Source organism: Sorex araneus, chromosome 3, assembly GCF_027595985.1.
Source record: "Sorex araneus isolate mSorAra2 chromosome 3, mSorAra2.pri, whole genome shotgun sequence".
Classification (NCBI taxonomy): domain Eukaryota; kingdom Metazoa; phylum Chordata; class Mammalia; order Eulipotyphla; family Soricidae; genus Sorex; species Sorex araneus.
In genome coordinates, this window is record NC_073304.1 from 193328934 (window position 1) to 193346314 (window position 17381).

General features: G+C 53.7%; 1 protein-coding gene across 1 annotated transcript; it reads left to right on the plus strand.

The window, feature by feature from the left end:
* The first annotated feature begins 1465 nt into the window (after positions 1–1465).
* Positions 1466–17062, plus strand: TRARG1 (trafficking regulator of GLUT4 (SLC2A4) 1). Its single transcript, XM_055133788.1, has 3 exons — positions 1466–2183; positions 14925–15057; positions 16761–17062. Exons 1-3 carry the CDS (start codon positions 1785–1787, stop codon positions 16775–16777), a joined length of 549 nt encoding a protein of 182 aa, XP_054989763.1. The 5' UTR covers positions 1466–1784; the 3' UTR covers positions 16778–17062.
* Positions 17063–17381: the final 319 nt, after the last annotated feature.

Here is a 17381-nt window from a genome sequence, read left to right on the forward strand (position 1 = left end):
GGCATTTACACAGTATTCAATTATTATTATTATTCCCTCCACCCCCATCATTGTTGTTGACATTGTGGTGAGTAGGGGCTGTACATCCGTCTCACTGGCGCTTACATGGCTCATCTGCTGTTCTTCCTGGGGGTTGTGTGTCAGGTTGTGGTGCTGGGATGCTGGGCCTTGGTGCTTGCTGAGGTTGTTCACCTTGTTTTGGGGCTATACTCAGCTGTGCTCAGGCATGACTCCTGTTGAGCTCAGAGGACTTACCAGGGGTAGGGCTGGGGAGCAAATCCAGGTTGGCCATCTGCAAGGCAAGTGCCCTGCTCACTGTACTATCTCCCTGGTCCAGTTGGCACTTTTTTCAGTTGGGGTCCTCGCTGGGATCACATCCCCCTTTTGTGGCTCACACACACTTGGCAGCAGTGCGTCTGGAGCTCACTCACTCTCAGCGCTGAGGACGGCAGAGGGAAGAGCTGCCAGGATCACACCCGATTCATACGACTCTCTGGAGATTTGAACTCACGATCCTACGCTGGCGAGGCAGGTGCTTCCTCCGGACCCAATCCTAGGGTTGGAAACCGCTTCCTGCACCCTCCTTGAGACCACACACGCCTGGTGATGGCAGTCACCCTTAGGTGTGAGAATGTGGATACAGAAGGAGATGCAGCGAAGGGAGGAGGAGAAACAGAGCAGGAACTTCCTAAGAGAAGAGAGGGCAAGAATGGGGCAGACACCCCGCTGGCACCAGGCCCTCCAGGGAGGCTCTGCTCCAGAGAATGCCTGTGGGAGCTGCTCTTTGGCACCCCGGAGAAGCTGATTGGGCGGACTCCCCTCCTGAGCTTCTCCCTCTTCCAGCCCTTGGAAAACTGCTCCGAAACCTGGTCTGAGGATCGGGACTGGGCCGGGCCTCTCACATGCTCATGTGTCCCCTTCTCTCCTGGAGCCGGCTCTGCCAGGAACATGTCTGGGAGATGGAAATCAGGGTCAGGATGTGAACCTGGAGGTTTGAGACCAGGGCCCAGTGTTACCCCAGAGAAGAAGAGGCAGAAGGCTGCTCCAGGAGGAAAAAAAGCAAGAGGACCCTATTTTCCAAACTTTGGGACCCAGACTCCCAGCTTGAAGAGCCATCCTGGGTGTGGCGGCAGGACTCAGAAGTGAGTCCTGGGGTTGTAGCTATAGCACGCAGCAGACGGGGTTCGAGTCCCGCCACCGGTTAGGTTTGCCTCACTCTGCCAAGAGTGATGCCTGAATGCAGGAATAAGCTTGGGTGTGGCCCCCAAACAAACAAACAATCAAAGTGAGACCTAGTCCTGCTGGGCTGGGCTAGGCTGGGTGGTTCTCTGGGGAGAGAGGAGTTGAGAAGGAAAAGCATCTCTGAGGAGGGCGGGAGGCGGAGCGCGCACGCAGCCACACGCGCGCGCACACGGCCGCCTGCCTGCTCGGTGGAGCCTGGGGAGAGGAGCGGCTGCTGGGCTCTTGGCGCTCCCTGCCGCTTCCCCGCCCATCGCTGCTGTCAGCAGCGCCAACAAAGTTGACCTCAAACTTGAACTGAGCGGAAGGCTCGCGGGTTCCCTGAGCTCCGCGGGAGCAGCAGGCGAGGCGCAGCAGCATCGAAGTCAGCTGGCCTGGCAGCGTCCACCTCGCCACTCCCCAGCCGGCCCTCCACCCCCGGGGGAGAGACCGCTGCCCTCTGTGCTGGGCACTCTCCCGGTCTGGCCCGAGGAATGGTGTGCTGAGGGCCCCCCGGAGCCCCTCATCCCAGCCTGGAGTTGGAGGAGCCCAAGGTCCAGCCCGGCATGGCCGATCCCGGGCAGCCTCAGTTTCCTCCAGAGCAGGAGCCGGCCCCCGCCGTGTCTCCCCTGGACCTACCGGAGATGGAGAAGCTCCTCACTAAGGTGGAGCTCCAGGACGACAAGCCGCTGAAGTTGTCCAAGTCCCTCTCGGGGACGCTGGACCTCGAGAACGGCCATGGGCTGCCCTTCAAGGCGGTCCCCGAGAGCCACACGGACGCCCCGCTGTCCCGCTCCTTGTCCCGCTCGCTGTCCCGGGTCAGCTCGCGGCGGGCATCCTCCCTTGCGTCTGCCTCTGATGCTCAGGACAGAGAAGTCCCGAAAGATTACCTCATCCTGGCCATCGCCTCCTGCTTCTGCCCCGTCTGGCCCCTCAATCTCATCCCCCTCATCTTTTCCATCATGGTGAGTGCTGCCCTGGCCTCCAGGGGGCTCGGGGCACTGGCCACTGGGTCCTCTGCCAAATAAGTGGAGGAATGAGCGGGTGCGGGATGGAGGGCCTCCCTTGCTGATCCTTGTGCAGTCGGGGCGCAGGGGGCTGGCCAGCCTGGCTCTCTCTCCTGGCATCTTGGCCTGACTGCCTATCTCTCCTCTGGGGGAAAATTAGGGGCTCAATTCTGCACCATGAAGTTGGGATCTTGCCTCATGGGGTGTGTGTGTGGGGTGGGGGGGAAGGATGGTCCGGAGAAATCATTCCCGAGTGACTCTGTGTATTAGCTGAGGTTGCAGCTGGCATGAGGTCCCAGGGCCTGAGTTCTCAGGAGGGGACCCAGCCCCCTGCCCTGTCCCCCAGGGGCCCTCTCAGACACTCCAGCAGCCTTGCCAGTCCTGGTTTCCAAGAGCAGCCCAGCCTTTCCCAGCAAGGAAAGCCCCCCCCCCGCCCCCACCCCGGCTCCCTGGGGACACAGGAGGAGTGAAGAGTTTGCATGCTGAGCCTCAGAGGGGGCGGGGGCTCTCATTGCAGCTTCCTTGGGCTCACGGGATGATTTCAGCATCTGTCTTCTGGGTGGGGGTGTTCTGAGCCTCATGGAGCAGAGGGCACTGTCAGCCTGGCCAGGAGGAGCCGGGTGTGGGGCGTTACTCCCCACTCTTGCTCTGTGGGGGGTGGGAGAATTGTCTTAGGTCTTCTCCAACCAGGAGAGTGGCTTGGAGCCTCTTCCAGAGAGCCACAAATGGTGCGGATGTGGGCAGGTGACTTCTGAGGCCCAGGAAGGAGAGACAGACAGAGACAGAGAAAGAGACAGAGGGAGAAGGGAGAGAGAAGAGGAGAGGGAAGAGGAGACAGAGAAGAGAGCAGAGAATGAGAAAGAAGAGAGAGGAGAAAGAAGGAAAAAGAGAGAGAGGAGAGAGACAGACAGAGACAGAGACAAGACAGAAACAGAGACTGGCGGTGATTTTCAGAGTGGGCCGAGAGGCAGCAGGCTGGTGGCGGGCCTGGCTGGCCAGACCAGAGCAGGGACACTCCATGGCTTTCCTCTGGAGCAACTCAGCAGCTGAGTCATCTGAGTCCCCGGGAGTGGTGGTCACCCCGACTGCCCCAGGATGTGCAGCTTCCTCCCACCTCTCCATCCACTCCTGGGGCCCATCCCCCACTAGCTCCCATCCCTGGCCCCAGGAAGTCAGGGGATGCCAGGGAGTCCCCGAGTCTGGGGGTTTGGCAGGGGACACATAGCCAGGGAGGGCCTCCCACATGCTTGGGGGTACTTGGCTGGGAGCAGAACCAGCCCCAGGGGTGCCTGCAGTGGCTCTGGGCAGGGCCACCCTCTTGGTTACCAAGAGAGGTCCCAGCAGGAGAGACGGGCTTGGAGGGAAAACTCAGCAGGGCCCCCAGGGAAATAGTTGCTAGAAACTGGCTCCTGCGGGCCAGGAGGGCCCAAGCTGCGGGGACCTGCATTGTGGAAGCAATACTGAGCCTCTGACCCGCCCCCCCTCCCCCGGACACTCTGAGGGTCCTGAGTTGGACTCAACAGTCAGTGGGCCCTGGGCAGGGGAGAGGGTGCTAAAGCAGACCCACTCCCAGTTCCCATGAGCCTGCAGGCCCACAGGGAGAGACTTGTCAACATATGTGCACAACACATGGTCCCCAGTGCCCCTACCGGACAGAGCCCCGAGGTGTGGTCTTGGGCAAGCCACTCAGCCTTGTCCTCTGCAGGTTGGCTGTCCCCAAATCCCCCAGGGCAGAGAGCTGTTTGCAGGGACAGCTGGCTATGTGGAGGCGTGGCACCCCCTGCAGCCGGAAGTGCTGTACTCTATGACGGTCCATGGCGATGAGTGGCTAGCAGGGCGGGGAAACCATGTTGACTTCAATGGGTTTTTTGTTTGTTTTTTGAGATTATACCCAAGGGTGTTTTGGGGTCACTCCTGGTGGTGTTCAGTGGACCATGTGATGCTGGGGGTCAAACCTGGGTCTCCCACATGCCAAACACACACTCAGCCCAGTGAGCCATCTCTCCAACCCAGAATAATTTTTTTAAGTTTTTTTAAATTTTTTTAATTTTTTAAAATTTTATTATATCGAATCACCGTGAGAAAAAAAATACAAAGATTTCAGGTTTAAGTTTCAGTCAGACAATGATTGAACCCTCATCCCTTCACCAGTGCACATGTTCCACCACCAAGAACCCCAATATACCCCCCTCCCACCCAGCCCCCACCTAAGTAGCTAATGATCTTCATTTTATTCTCCATACTTTGAATACATTCAATATTTCAATAGAGAACTCACTATTATTGTTTGGAATTTTCCCCCAACAATCAGGCCTGCTGAAAAGGCATCATTTAATACTTTCTTTTCATTGCTGAGAATGAAGATTCTAGGAGCTGTCGCGGTTTTGGATTCCTGATATTTTAGTTCAGTTCACAGTCTAGATGCATTTCTGTAAGAAGCTGCTCTGGGTGCCAAAATGGGTTAGAAGACCTCTTGGTTCATAGTCTTTACGAGCAGAGGGTCTCCCCAGAATAATTTTTTTAATTATTTTGTTTGGGGGCCACACCCACAATGCTCAGGGCTTACTACTGGCTCTGTGCTCGAGGGTCACCCTTGGCTGGATTAGGGGACCGTACGGGATGCCAGGAATCCCAGGTTTACCACATGCAAGGCAAATGTCCTACCTCCTGTATTATTGCTCCACCCCTGAGTTTTGTTATGTAGATGTTACAAATCTTCTAGCTGAAGTGTAGGACCCTGTGTGTATTAGTAAACTCACAGAGAAATATGACCACAGCCACAGTCAACCTTAGGACAGTTTCTGCCCCTTTCCCCGCCTCCACCCTTCCCAGGCCCAAGAGAGCGCCCATCTTCTTTCTGCCTTTGTGGATCTGACTTTTCCAGATACTTGTCTAAGTGCTCTGTGCCTGCCATGGAGACCGGAAGGATGCTTTCCTGCCAGGCCCATGCTGTGTGGAAGACAGCATGTGGTTTGGAACCAGAGAGGTACAATTTGGTTTCCACTTTGGTGGATGAATCTGGGTGAGAGCAGGGGCTGGAGAGCCCCCTCTGAGCTGGGCATTTGGAAGAAAGGACCATTTTAGGGTGAGGCAAGAGAGGGGGTGTCTAGACTTGGAGCCAGGGCAAAGGGCAGCCAAGCTTGTGGAAACCTCCTAGGAGCTGAGAACAGAGACTGCTCAGCATTCAGGGGACCGCTCACTTGAATAGCAAGTGGCTTGTGTGGTGGGGCTGAGCAGGGGAGGAGGCTGGACTCTCCTTTGGGGGACCCAGGCTCTATGCTAAGCTCTGGGGGAGCAGAGGGCTTAAATGTAATCTGTTGGACAGGCAGGAGGAGCATCAGGGACACGTGCTCTGAATTAGGCATAGGCAGGAAGTGGCTCATATTTTATTTTATTTATTTATTTTTTTTGCTTTTTGGGTCACACCCAGCCATGCTCAGAGGTTACTCCTGGCTTTGCACTCAGGAATTACTCCTGGCGGGTCGATAGCACAGCGGGTGGGATGTTTGCCTTGCAAGCGGCTGACCTGGGTTTGATTCCTCCATCCCTCTTGGAGAGCCTGGCAAGCTACCAGAGCCTGGCAAGCTACTTGTGTCGCATTTGATATGCCAAAAACAGTAACAAAAAGTCTCACAATGGAGACGTTACTGGTGCCCACTCAAGCAAATCGATGAACAATGGGAGGACAGCTAGACAGCTAGGTTTAATGGTAGTTTTGCTCAAATGGTAGAGTTCTTTCCTGGGATGTGTGAGCCCTGAATTTAATCGTAGCACTGCTCAGCTCATGTGCATGCCAGGTATAATCCTGACACCCCTTCTGAACACCCCCCTCATATTTCCCAAGAACCTTTTAATATAGCCCTGAGATCCTCTTGTCCCCCTGGCCGCAGCAGCACTGCGTCACCAAGCCTGTGTACCAAGCCCTCAGGCCCACATTCCTGGGCTGGGCATCACAGGATATGGTCCTTCCCCAACTCTGCTGGGGTAACCCCTATACATCTCAGAGAGATCTCTGGGGCCCCACACCATCTGAAGAGGTGGTGAGATGGAAATGGACAGAAGAGTTTTCGAAAGAATATTCCTAGAAGTGGGAAGAAAATTAGAAAAAGTGTAAGTAACCCATAACTTACACTTAAGAGAAAACTGAAAGAGTGAGTTTGAAGGAGGAGCCGGAGGCAGCAGAGACATCAGGCTCAGAAGGATGCGGGAGATCTGGACCTGGCTGTTCACACACCTTGGGTAGTCCTGGTAGTGGAGAGGTAGAGGCACAAAGTGGGGAGCAAGGTGAGATCCCTGCGGAAGGGCAGAGGAAGGTCTTTGCCCAGGAGCCTGGAGCAGAGGCTGAGGATAGGAGAGGCACATTCTCCTGGGAAACGCAGCTGCTTCCTGCAGTACGGCCGCTCTCCCCGCCAGCGCCCGAGGGCCAGGTCATCTGCTGAGAACCAGGGCCTGTGGGGACAGGGCAGGGAGTGGAATAGGGACAGACAGCTGAGCAGGGGACCACAGGCTAGTTGTGACCAGTCTGCATAGCCGTATGGCTTTGGTCCTGGGTGGGACCAGTTCCAATGACAGAGTGGCCATGAACGGCAGGACCAGGATCACAGAAGATGCTGGCAATGGTGACTGAGCGGGTGTATGCAAAGATGGGGAGATGGGAGAGGGGGTAGCAGTGGAGAGTTCAGCGGAGGAACCATGTGGGGGCTGAGAAGGGTGGGATGCAGCTGTGGGAGTGGACCCCTGAAGGGAACTCCTACGGGTGCCAGGGAGAAGGGGCCATGGACGACACTCGCCTGTTGCACCAGCCGCCTCCTGGCAACCAGGGAAGCCCAGGTGGGGCACATTCTTGAATGTGTGCATAGAGCCATGTAGTTCACTGCACTTTCTGTTCCCCATTCCCTGGGAGGGAGGGACTTGGTGGGCAGAGCTGAGACACACGCTCCTCACTCAGTGACTCTCTTTTTTGTATTTTCCTGAGGATAAAATGCAGATTTGTGGGCTAACTGTGTGGTTTGCCCTGCAGCACGCCTGATGGTAGGAACTGAGAGATTTGCTGACATCAACCTGTCTGTCCCACCTGTGGGCCCTGCGTGGCCCCATCAACAGTGGCTCTTGGGTGACTGGGACACATAAAAATGATGGCTCTGAGAATGAAGGACAAAGACTGGGCTTAGTGTGATGGCAAAGGAATTTTTTTTTTTTTGAGATGTGGCAAAGAGTGGCCCCGTGCAATTCGGCAATGCGGGGATCCAAGCAGAGCTGGCCACATGCAAGGCAAGCACCTTAACCCTGTACTGTCTCTCAGCACCAGGATTGCTTGTCTTGTCCCTACTTTCCACCCTGCCCTCCCCACAGCCAGAATGCATTTCTCTCCATGCTCTCAACTGTCACTGCACCAAGATTTCTCTAGGAAGTGAAACTCCTCTTAAACCTGTATCTTGGGGGCGAGAGCAGTAGTATAGCAGGTTGGGTGCTTGCCTTGCACATGGCCAACCAGGGTTCAATCTCTGACACCCCATATGGTCCCCTGAGCCCCACCAGATGTGATCCCTGAGCAAAGAGCCAGGAGCACTGCCAGGTGTGGCCCCTAAACCAAACCAAAACAAACCCCCCTATGTCCATCACCCGTGTTCCAGGATTACATTCGAGGAGAAGCTTTGGGGACATAATTTGAGGCAGCCTCAGGGTTTCTTTAGCAGAACATTGTAGAAATCACTGAAACTGTTATGTGTTGCCCCACCTGCCCTGTGGCCTCCTTTTGACTTGGTATTGAAGGTCTGAGCTCCGTGGCCTGGGCTGACAGGCAAGGAGCAGGAGGTGGCCTGGTTTAGGGGATGGGGCCAGACCCAGATGCCAGACATCCTTCCTGGGGGCCCTTTATTTTGTTCACAAATTTATAAAGTTGACCATTGCACTACGTTCCATGGCTAAAAGACATACGCTTTGGTTTGCGCTTCAAATTCATGTTCTTCCTTAAATACTTGCTTCTCTCTGTGTATCTGCTGACATTTTCCACTCTGGAGAAGCCCCTGGTCTCTCTTGAACACTTATTCCTCTCTTTATCTCCCCTAAGTTTTAATAAAAACTGTCTTACTTCACAAATAAAACAAAACAACAGACTCCAGGGCCAAGGATGTGGCCCAGTGGTCAAGTGCATGCCCAGTACTTGTGAGACCCACCCTGGATCCCTGACACCCCCAACACAAACAAACACAGAGAAAATTATCCTTTCATTAATTTCTCTCTCTTCTAATAAATTAATTAACTGAATACTATTTTTTTGTGGGGAGGGGACAGTTCTCAAGCTCTGCTCAGGGGCTACTCCTGGTAATTCTTGGCCAACTAGGCTGGTGTCTTTTGGCCAAGGATGCAGTGTTGCCCAGATCCTCTAGTGCTGGGGAACACCAGGGTCACACCAGTGGTGTTTGGGGGTCTCTAGGGTTATACCTGGTGATGCTCGGGGTGCCTGCATGGCATGAATCTGGAATGTTTCCAATTCCTGTTCTCCTCTTTATTATTTTTTTAATGGGGGACCTGGATTGATAGTCCAATAGGTAAGGCACTTGCCTTGCCTGCAGCCAACTTAGGTTGGATCCCTGACATCCTATGTAGTCTCTTGAACTGGCTGAGAGTGATCCCTGAGCACAGAGCCAGAAGAAACCCTGAGCAATAGCAGGTGTGGCCCAAAAACAAAAAAGAAAAGAGGAGAAAAAATAAAAAAAGAAAAGAAGAGATCAGTCCAAGAAACAGAGGGAGCCCTGGACATTGCCTGTGGGAACACTGCCTGAAGGGACATTCACAGGAAAGGCTCCTTGAAGGATGAGGAGAGGCTATTGAGGCATCCAGTAGTGAAAAAAGGTTCCAGCAGAATCAGCATGTGCAAAAACACCAGGTGTAACAATACATTTTTTATGGGGTGTCCTGTGAGCAAGCTCGGATTTTCAAAACTTCATCTTGATTAAGCGGTTGGATGCAGGCTGGGGAGATAGCTTAGAGCTCTGGGGTGTGTGCCTTGAAGCAGGAGGCCTGGAGTTTGATCCCTGATACCACACAATCTCCAAGCACCACCGAAGCCTTGGAGACCCACCAAGCTCTGTCCAGCTGAGGTTGCCAAATGACTCAGGACTGGCCTTGGGCCGCTGAGCACAACTCAGACGCGCCTCCACTTCAAAGTCAGGGAGACTGGATGACACGAGGCAGGAGCAGGGCCCAGTGAGAGGCTGCCCGGTCTCCAGCTGAGACCCCGCGGGCGTGAACCAGGACAGTATGACGGGAGCTGGAGAAGCAGGGACAGAGCTGAGGACGGCTCAGAGAGGCAGAGGATCAGGAGTCAGGCCTGACTGTCTTTGAAGGTGGAGAGGTCCAGAGAGGGCTGAAGAGAAAAGATGTTAAGATTCTCATCTGGAGGGCTGGAGCGATAGCACAGCGGGTAGGGCGTTTACCTTGCACGCGGCCGACCCAGGTTCGAATCCCAGCATCCCATATGGTCCCCTGAGCACCGCTCTACACTCAGGAGTAATTCCTGAGTGTAGAACCAGGAGTAACCCCTGTGCATCGCCGGGTGTGACCCAAAAAGCAAAAAAAAAAAAAAAAAAAAAAAAAAAGATTCTCATCTGGAGAGGGGATTTGTAGGAAAGAGCCCTAAAACGAGGCTTTGTTCCTCTCGAGTGGTGTGTGCAGGTGAGACTGGGGTCAAAGGTGAGGATGGAGGAAGTGTGAGCTCCCTGGGGACAGATACCAGGAGACTCCCCCACATTCTCCTTGCGCTACTACCATCATGGTTGGACTAGCTGTGGGGAGCTAGGAAGAGGAGAGAAAGAGAAAAAGGAGTGGTAGGTTATAGGATATTCGAGGATCACATATTTAATTAACACCCTAACTGGTCCATTTCTGAAATTTCTGAAAGTGGAAGGAGTCCTACTGGGAATTTCACCAAGATACCCATTAAATAGGTTTTCCTTTTGAGACAGGCTCTCTTTCCTCTGCCAGGGGTAATGGTCATGGTTTTTCGCTTTTGTCAGACTCAATGAAGGAAAGGGATTCTTAACAAAAATATTTTATTACAAAATATATAGACCACTTGCTTTTGCCAGGGCCAGGCCATGTCCTTCCTTGTATTATCTCATTTAATCCCCAGGGGAGCCAGTACTATTATCAGAGGAGGATGGAAGCTTAGGAGTGGCTGGGCCCACGCAGAGCCTCCTGAAGCCAGGTTCACCTTCTCTTTCCCCTCACCCGATGGCATGGGCCCATTGAAACTCATAGTTTTCAGACATTTGAACCTTGAGGTCCAGAGGCCTGACCATTAACAGCTTCCAGCCCAGATTCCCAGAGACCTGTTGAGACATGAGTGCCCAAGCGCCCACAGTTTGTCAGGTGTCCAGGATTCATATCTGTGCTCAAGACCAGACCTCAGCCTCTCTCCATTGTCTGGGATCATTGTGACCCCAATCACTTCTGGGTCTTCTCAACCCCCACCCCCACCCCTATGCTACCTCCCTCCTCCCTCTCTCTCTTCCTCTCTCCCTCCCTCCCCCCCCCTCTCTCTCTCTGTTCCCTTGGGCCCCACCCCTGTCCAGTGCTGTCTCCACTAGTGACCTAGCCTTCCTGTCTTCCACTCACCCATGGACCACTCCATTGCCCTCGTGCTGCTGAGCGTTTCAGCATCATCCCACTCCTCTTGTTGCCTGGAGTTGTCAGACTCCTCAGGTGTAACCAGGCGCCAAGACCAGTGGCCTCTCCTTTCTCAAAGCTTTGCTTCTTGGAGCCTCTGTTGCCACTTGTCCCACCTCAGTCTCTCTTGCAGTCCTCTCCCCAGCCTTCCCCTCCCCTTGGCTGCTCTGTGTGATTCATATTCCTATTCTTGCTCCTCTTATGCCACCAAAATTGTCCCCCTGGACACCCTCATGCACTACCCGAGCTTCAGCTGCCATCCCCATGCTGATAACGCCTGAGCTCTAGACCTGTGGATCCAAATGCACCTACATGTTCACAGCACCCAGGCGCCTCCAACACAGAACATGCCTGTTCTTCTCATCTTGAGGAAGGGCCCTTTCACGGGTCCCCCTCCCAAACCAGAAACCCAGGAGCTGTTCCAGGAATGTCCTTCTACATTTGATCTGTCACCCTAATTGGGCCATTTCTTATTCAATAATTTGATCATCATTCAGAGAATTTGAATTTTCTGAACTCTCTGTCTGTCTGTCTGTCTCTCTCTCACACACACTCTATCTCTTTCGGGGAAGGGTCACATGTGGTTCAGGGGACCATGTGATTTCAGGCATCAAACTTGGGGCTCCTGTGGGCAAAGCATGTCAAAAAGACAGCCTTTTGAGCTGTCTCCCAGCTCTGTGGATTCTGTCTTCATAACTTCCCCAACCAAAACTTTTCCCTCAATCTCTTACTTAATTCAGTGTTTTCTCCAGACCCACCACTGCCCCCACCCTCCCTCTACTCTGGAAGATGGTTCCTAAAATGCAAATCTGATGATGTCCCACTGAGCATCATTCTTTGCCTCCCCAGTGCCCACAGGCCAAAGTTCAGACTTCACTATGTGATGGCCTTGATCTGCCTTCTCCCTCTGCCCTTATTTCTCTCATTGATCCTCTCACCATGCCTGCTGGATGCTTTCAGTTCCAGCTCTGTCATCTTCAAAGTAGGCTGATAGTTAGCCCTGCCTCGTAGAAGTGATAGAGGGATGAGTTACTGTAATGGATGGCCAGCCTATGACATAGTTGCTGGCACAAGGTAAATGTTCAAGGATCCCTAATCCAGGATCCCTATTGTTAGGGATGATCCTAAGTCCAGTGAAGAGGGTGGCATCTTGGTGGCTTTCACAGAGCAGGTGGCATTGTAGAGGATTTGGATATGTGCTTCTGGTGGGGAGTGGCCTGAGAAATGACCTAAGCAAAGACATGTGACTGTTGGTGCTCCTGTCTGAATAGCTCATATCTGCTGGGCCAGGCAGTCAATAAAATTGGGAAATGCAGAGCTCGCCTGGGTTCCTTTGTGGTTCTGCAGCCAGCAGCGAGGGAGCCTGGGCAGACACCAGGAGTAAGCAGTTTGCCTAACCTCTATCACCTCACTGAACTCTGGCATCAGCTCCCAACTTCCCACCTTCTCTCTGAACCTGTGCTCTGCCCAGAGGGGCTTCGGGGAAAACTTTATCCAATCAGACCGGTCCTTGGCCCAGCCTCACATTGTCATTGGCTCCCAGTGCTTCTGTGATAAGGACTATGGTTGATTTGAGGTCAAAGAGCTCTGCCTGGTCTGGCTCTGCCCATTTGCCTGGCTTCCTTCTCTCCACTCCAGCCACACTGGGCTTGGTCCAATCCCGCCTTCAGTTAACAACGATTTATTGAATATCTACATATTTGCTCTGCAGTGTCTCCCCCAGGGCTTTTGCACACGCTGTTCTCTCTATCTGGAATCTTCAGCTTCCTTTTTGGAAAAACAAAAACATTCTATTTTATTTTTGCTCACTCTTCTTAGCTCAATCCAAATGTCCATTCTCCAGGAAAGAGTCCCCAACTTACCTCTCTTCTCAGAGTTCTCTTGGGATCAGCTGCTTCTTTGCAATACTGCCCACAGTTGGCCAGCGTCCCCCACCGGCCTGTAGGCGGGACCATCCCTCACACTGCTGCCTTTGGCAGACATATCTGTGGGGTGAAAGATTGGGGTGGAGAGTAGGACAGAGACCAGAGTTGGATGCTGGGGATGGGAGTCGGGGAAGAAGATTCTTGGAAGCTGCTATCTGGGCTTCAGGGACAGGTGGCACCACCAAGTAAGATCAGTGCAAAGAACTTGAGAGGAGAATTGAATGGAATGCTCTTGGAGAGAAACAAACTAGTGGGTGGAGGTGGGTGGTCCAGAGGGAGGTGTGTAAGCTGCTGTCAATGACCAGGGTCGGGCACATGGGCAGAAAAGCCGAGGCCAAGGGCATATCTGGGAAATAGGAAGCTAAGGTGTAGGGCAAGATGAGAGTCACCTCCCACTGTCCCAGGTGAGTGGCCTTGGCACAACTATGCCCAAGGTGCAGGTGGGGAGCTGGTGAAAATTGGGAAAGGTGAAGATGAAGGGTGGGGCTTGAGAGAGTGACAGTTCACTTCTCGGAACTCAGGGCCAGAGAGATTGTCCAGGGCTTAAGAGACGTATCTTGCCTGTAGTTGACCTGGATTGACTGTAGTTGATCCCAGCAGCACATGGTCCCTTGTGGACCCCCAAACACCACAAGTGTGGCCTCCTAACAAAGAATAATTGGACCACACTACCAATGCTTGAAGGATGGTTGTGAGGCTCAATGAGCTCATGTCAGTACAGATGTTGGGGGACTAGAGAGATAGTACTGAGGTGAAGGCATCTGCCTTGCATGTGCCTGCAGCAGCTTCCCTGCTGTGCTTCCTGGCACCGGATATGATCCCCCGAGCACTGTCAGATGTGTTTCCTCAGCACAGAGTCAAGAGAAAGCACTGAACAATGCCAGGTGTGCCCCCCCCCCAACCAAAGCTATTAAAACAAAATTCTAAATGCAATGCTGGGCACAAAATCCAGGCTTGATCTTCCTTCCTGTGGTTCTCATCACTGGCATCATCACCGTCATTGTGGAGGTACTTAATTATTGAATGAAATAATGCAACAAGAGGCTGGGAAATAGTACAGCAGTGAGGGCACATGCTAGGCTGGGGTCTGATTCCCGGTCCCCACATGGTCCCTTGAGCATCACCAGGTGGAGGCCCTGGATGTCCCAAACATTGCTGGGGTGGCCGAGTAGTCCCCCATTTCACAGGGCCCAACAACATCACATCCTCTGGCCTTGCCTTGAGCTGCCAGCCCGGTTGGCTGAGAATCACCAGTGGGACCCCCTTGAGGTTCCTACACACCACCCGGGAACCCCTATACCCAAAGAGAGAAAGGTCAGGAAATAAGTATTTGAGGCCTTGAAAGCAGCTGCCCAGTAATGCCAAACAAACAAAAAATTTATTACTGGGGGGACATACCTTTGATTAAACCATCCCCAGACCCTCTCAGGATCCTATTTGTCTGTACCCTCACACTCCTGATTTCACTGTATTAAACAGAACTAAGAGGGGCTGCTCTGGACTCAAATGGCAGAACACAGGCTTTGCAAGGCAGAACCCTGGATTGTAGCTGGACCCCCACCCTGTGCACCTCTAACAAACAATCTCTCTGTGAGCAAAGCACCGAAGAGGGCTCTGGGCTTCTGGGCCTGGCTCCACATGTGCCTCAGTCTTCCTGGTCAAACCCCACAAATTCCCCATCTGTCTTTCTGGGGTGACCCCAGAAGTGGACTTGCTTGAATGCGGATGTGATGTTTATGGGAGGTAGGATCTTTGAGGCCAGAGGAAAAACCTCAGGGACAGACTCGGGAGCTGAGGCAGGGGTCGCCAGTAGCCTGGCCTCCCTCTCCTGACCTCATTCACCGTCTCAAGCCCTGGGTTTTCCTGTACCACCCACTGTACCATCCTGAGAGGAAGTGCCTCATCAGTGAGAGGCAGGGGGGCTAGGGGACCCTCCAAGTGGTTTGAGCCACTAGAGTCCTGGCCCCTTCTTTCCAGCCCCCCAAGGGGACTTCTGGAAGGTGGGCTGCAGAGGAGAGCTGGTATGTTGCGGGGGCCCTGGGAAGAGGGTCCCCAGGAGTGCCAAGGCCGGATTCCCTGAGCTCCGTGCCCCCTCTCTCTGCAGTCTCGAAGCAGCGTGCAGCAGGGGGACCTGGATGGGGCCCGGAGGCTGGGCCGCCTGGCCCGGCTGCTCAGCATCACCTTCATCGTCATGGGGATTGTCATCATCATCGTGGCGGTGACTGTCAACCTGACAGGTGAGTCCCAGCCCCACGGTGCGGAGGAGCCAGTTTGCTTGATATAGGGCTCAGCGTTCTGGAGACTCCAAGCCTGTGGCCCCTGAGAGAATCTAGGTCCTGGTTCCTATTTGTTGACTTTGGCCAGACCACACCTGGCCATGCTCCCAGGCTCCTCCTAGCCTGGTGTTCAGAAGTTCGCCTGGTGATGCTGGGGTGGGTGGGAGCACCCTTGGGTGGTGGGTTGAACCAAGCAGAGCCCTTTGATCTCTCAGCAGGCTACCCCTCTTCATGCTTACCCTCCAGCCTTCAGCACCTCTGTACCTCCCGCCTCAGCTGGCTCCATCCCTCCCTCACAGGCCAGCCAAGGTGGTTGCTGGCAGTGGGAAATTGTCAGAAGCACAGAACCTCGTTCCTGCTCCGGAGCCTGCATTTTATTAAGCCACCCAGCCCTGTCACTACTAGCACCTAGAAGAGGCTCAAAGGGCCAGCTTGCACACCTGCATGCACAGGCCCTGATTTCAATCCTAGGAACTGCATGATCCTTATAACACCACCAGGTATAACCCTGGTGACCCCCCAAACAGCACCACATTGATAGACCCAAACATAGAATCATATATCCTAGAACCCACAGAGTCAAGCCAAGGGTTGTGGGTGCAGTCCCTGGGGCCCCTCGAGCACTGCTGGGGCTGGGGGCTCCTCCCAAAAGGAAAAAAGGAGAAAAACAGTTTGGGAGGTGCTGGTCTAGAATTTTTTTTGGTGGGGGTCACTCCTGATTCTGAGCTCAGGAATCACACCTGGTGCAGGCTCCAGGGACCATGTATGGTGTTGAGGATTGAACCTGGGTTGGCTGCATGCAAGGCAAGCACTTTGCCCACTGTACTCTCCAGCCCCTGGTCTAGAATTTGGAGTGTTCACTTGAAATAAAAAAGCCTGGGTGTCCACGTCCACGGTGAGTCAGGGGCAACCTTGGCCGTGGACAGAGGGAAGGGTTCTGCTTACATAGGTTTGTCACCATCACACACAGGTTCAGAATACAAGTGATCCCCCTCCTATTGCCTCCTTGGTCTACTGATGCCTGGTGTTGCTGCCACTGAACACAAACCAGCAAACAAAGTCGTTGAGTGGAAAATAAAGAATTCAAGACTAGGGGGCTGGAGCAATAGCACAGCGGGTAGGGTGTTTGCCTTGCACACGGCCGACCCGGGTTCGAATCCCAGCATCCCATATGGTCCCCCGAGCACTGCTAGGAGTAATTCCTGTGTGCATGAGCCAGGAGTAACCCCTGTGCATCGCCGGGTGTGACCCAAATACCAAAAAAAAAAAAAAAGAATTCAAGACTAGGAGCTGAAACTATAGTACAGCAGGGGGGCACTTGCCTTCTACTGACCAGGGTTCAATCCCCAGCCCTCCCTGTGGCCCCTTGAGCACCACCGGGTAGAGAGTCCAGAGCCTGGAGTAACCCCTGAGCATTGCCGGGTGTGGCCCCAAACTCAAAATAAGTAAATAAATAAACAGTTCAAGAATGAATGGTTTTATATCTGGGGTCTCATGCCCTGCTCTGAGCCAGCCCCCCAGTTCTCGTGAGGTTCCACTCCACCAAGACCCCCAAACACATCACTCCTGAACCCCCTCGGAAACCCAACCGCCAGAACTCTAAGCAGGGGGTGGGAAACCAGGCTCTGAGCGCTGTTCTACCACAACTGTTCTTTTCTTCACAGTTCACAATAGTAAATAAAAGTAACTCAGGCCCTGTGCTCGCCGAGGCAAGACCTGGCCGGTTGGTGAGCTCCAGACCCACATTCCCCACGTACCATGGAGGACAGCGCGGTCACGGCCCTGCCTGCCAGCTCCCAAAGTACAAACTCAGAGGGGGACCCTCAAGTCACCCCACTGTGAGCCCACGTCAGATGGGAAAGACTGGAGGAAGAAATTAAAGGAGGAAGAACGGACGGATGGGAGCAAGGAGAGGAGTCAAATTCCACCATGAACCCAGTGAATCAGGGAGGTCTTAACTCATGGATGTATCCTGGCATTTTCACTCCAGTGCTCTGGCTTCTTCCCCATCCCCCACCCCCCACCCCAGTCCCCGGTCCTGGAACCCATCAAGCAGCAATACTGCCAGAGGGGAAGGAGTCAGCCTCATGCTGCCGCCCTCCCTGTGCATCCCACAGCCAGGACTCTTTTGTATTTTTCTCAAGAAGAGGACAGAAAAGATGGTCTGCATGCCTCATGTGACACGCCTGTTGGGACCCCAGCCAGTGGTTCAGAGGGAGCTTCTGGAGCATGCCCTGGAAAGGGGCACCAGCCATCTTCATCTTCCACATCACCGGGGCAGAGAT

Bases quoted from the DNA above. Each gene is read 5' to 3' on its own strand.
- TRARG1 (XM_055133788.1), top strand. From the start codon at position 1,785: ATGGCCGATCCCGGGCAGCCTCAGTTTCCTCCAGAGCAGGAGCCGGCC. The intron at 2,184-14,924 runs GTGAGTGCTGCC...CTCTCTCTGCAG, and splicing joins CCCTCATCTTTTCCATCATG to TCTCGAAGCAGCGTGCAGCA.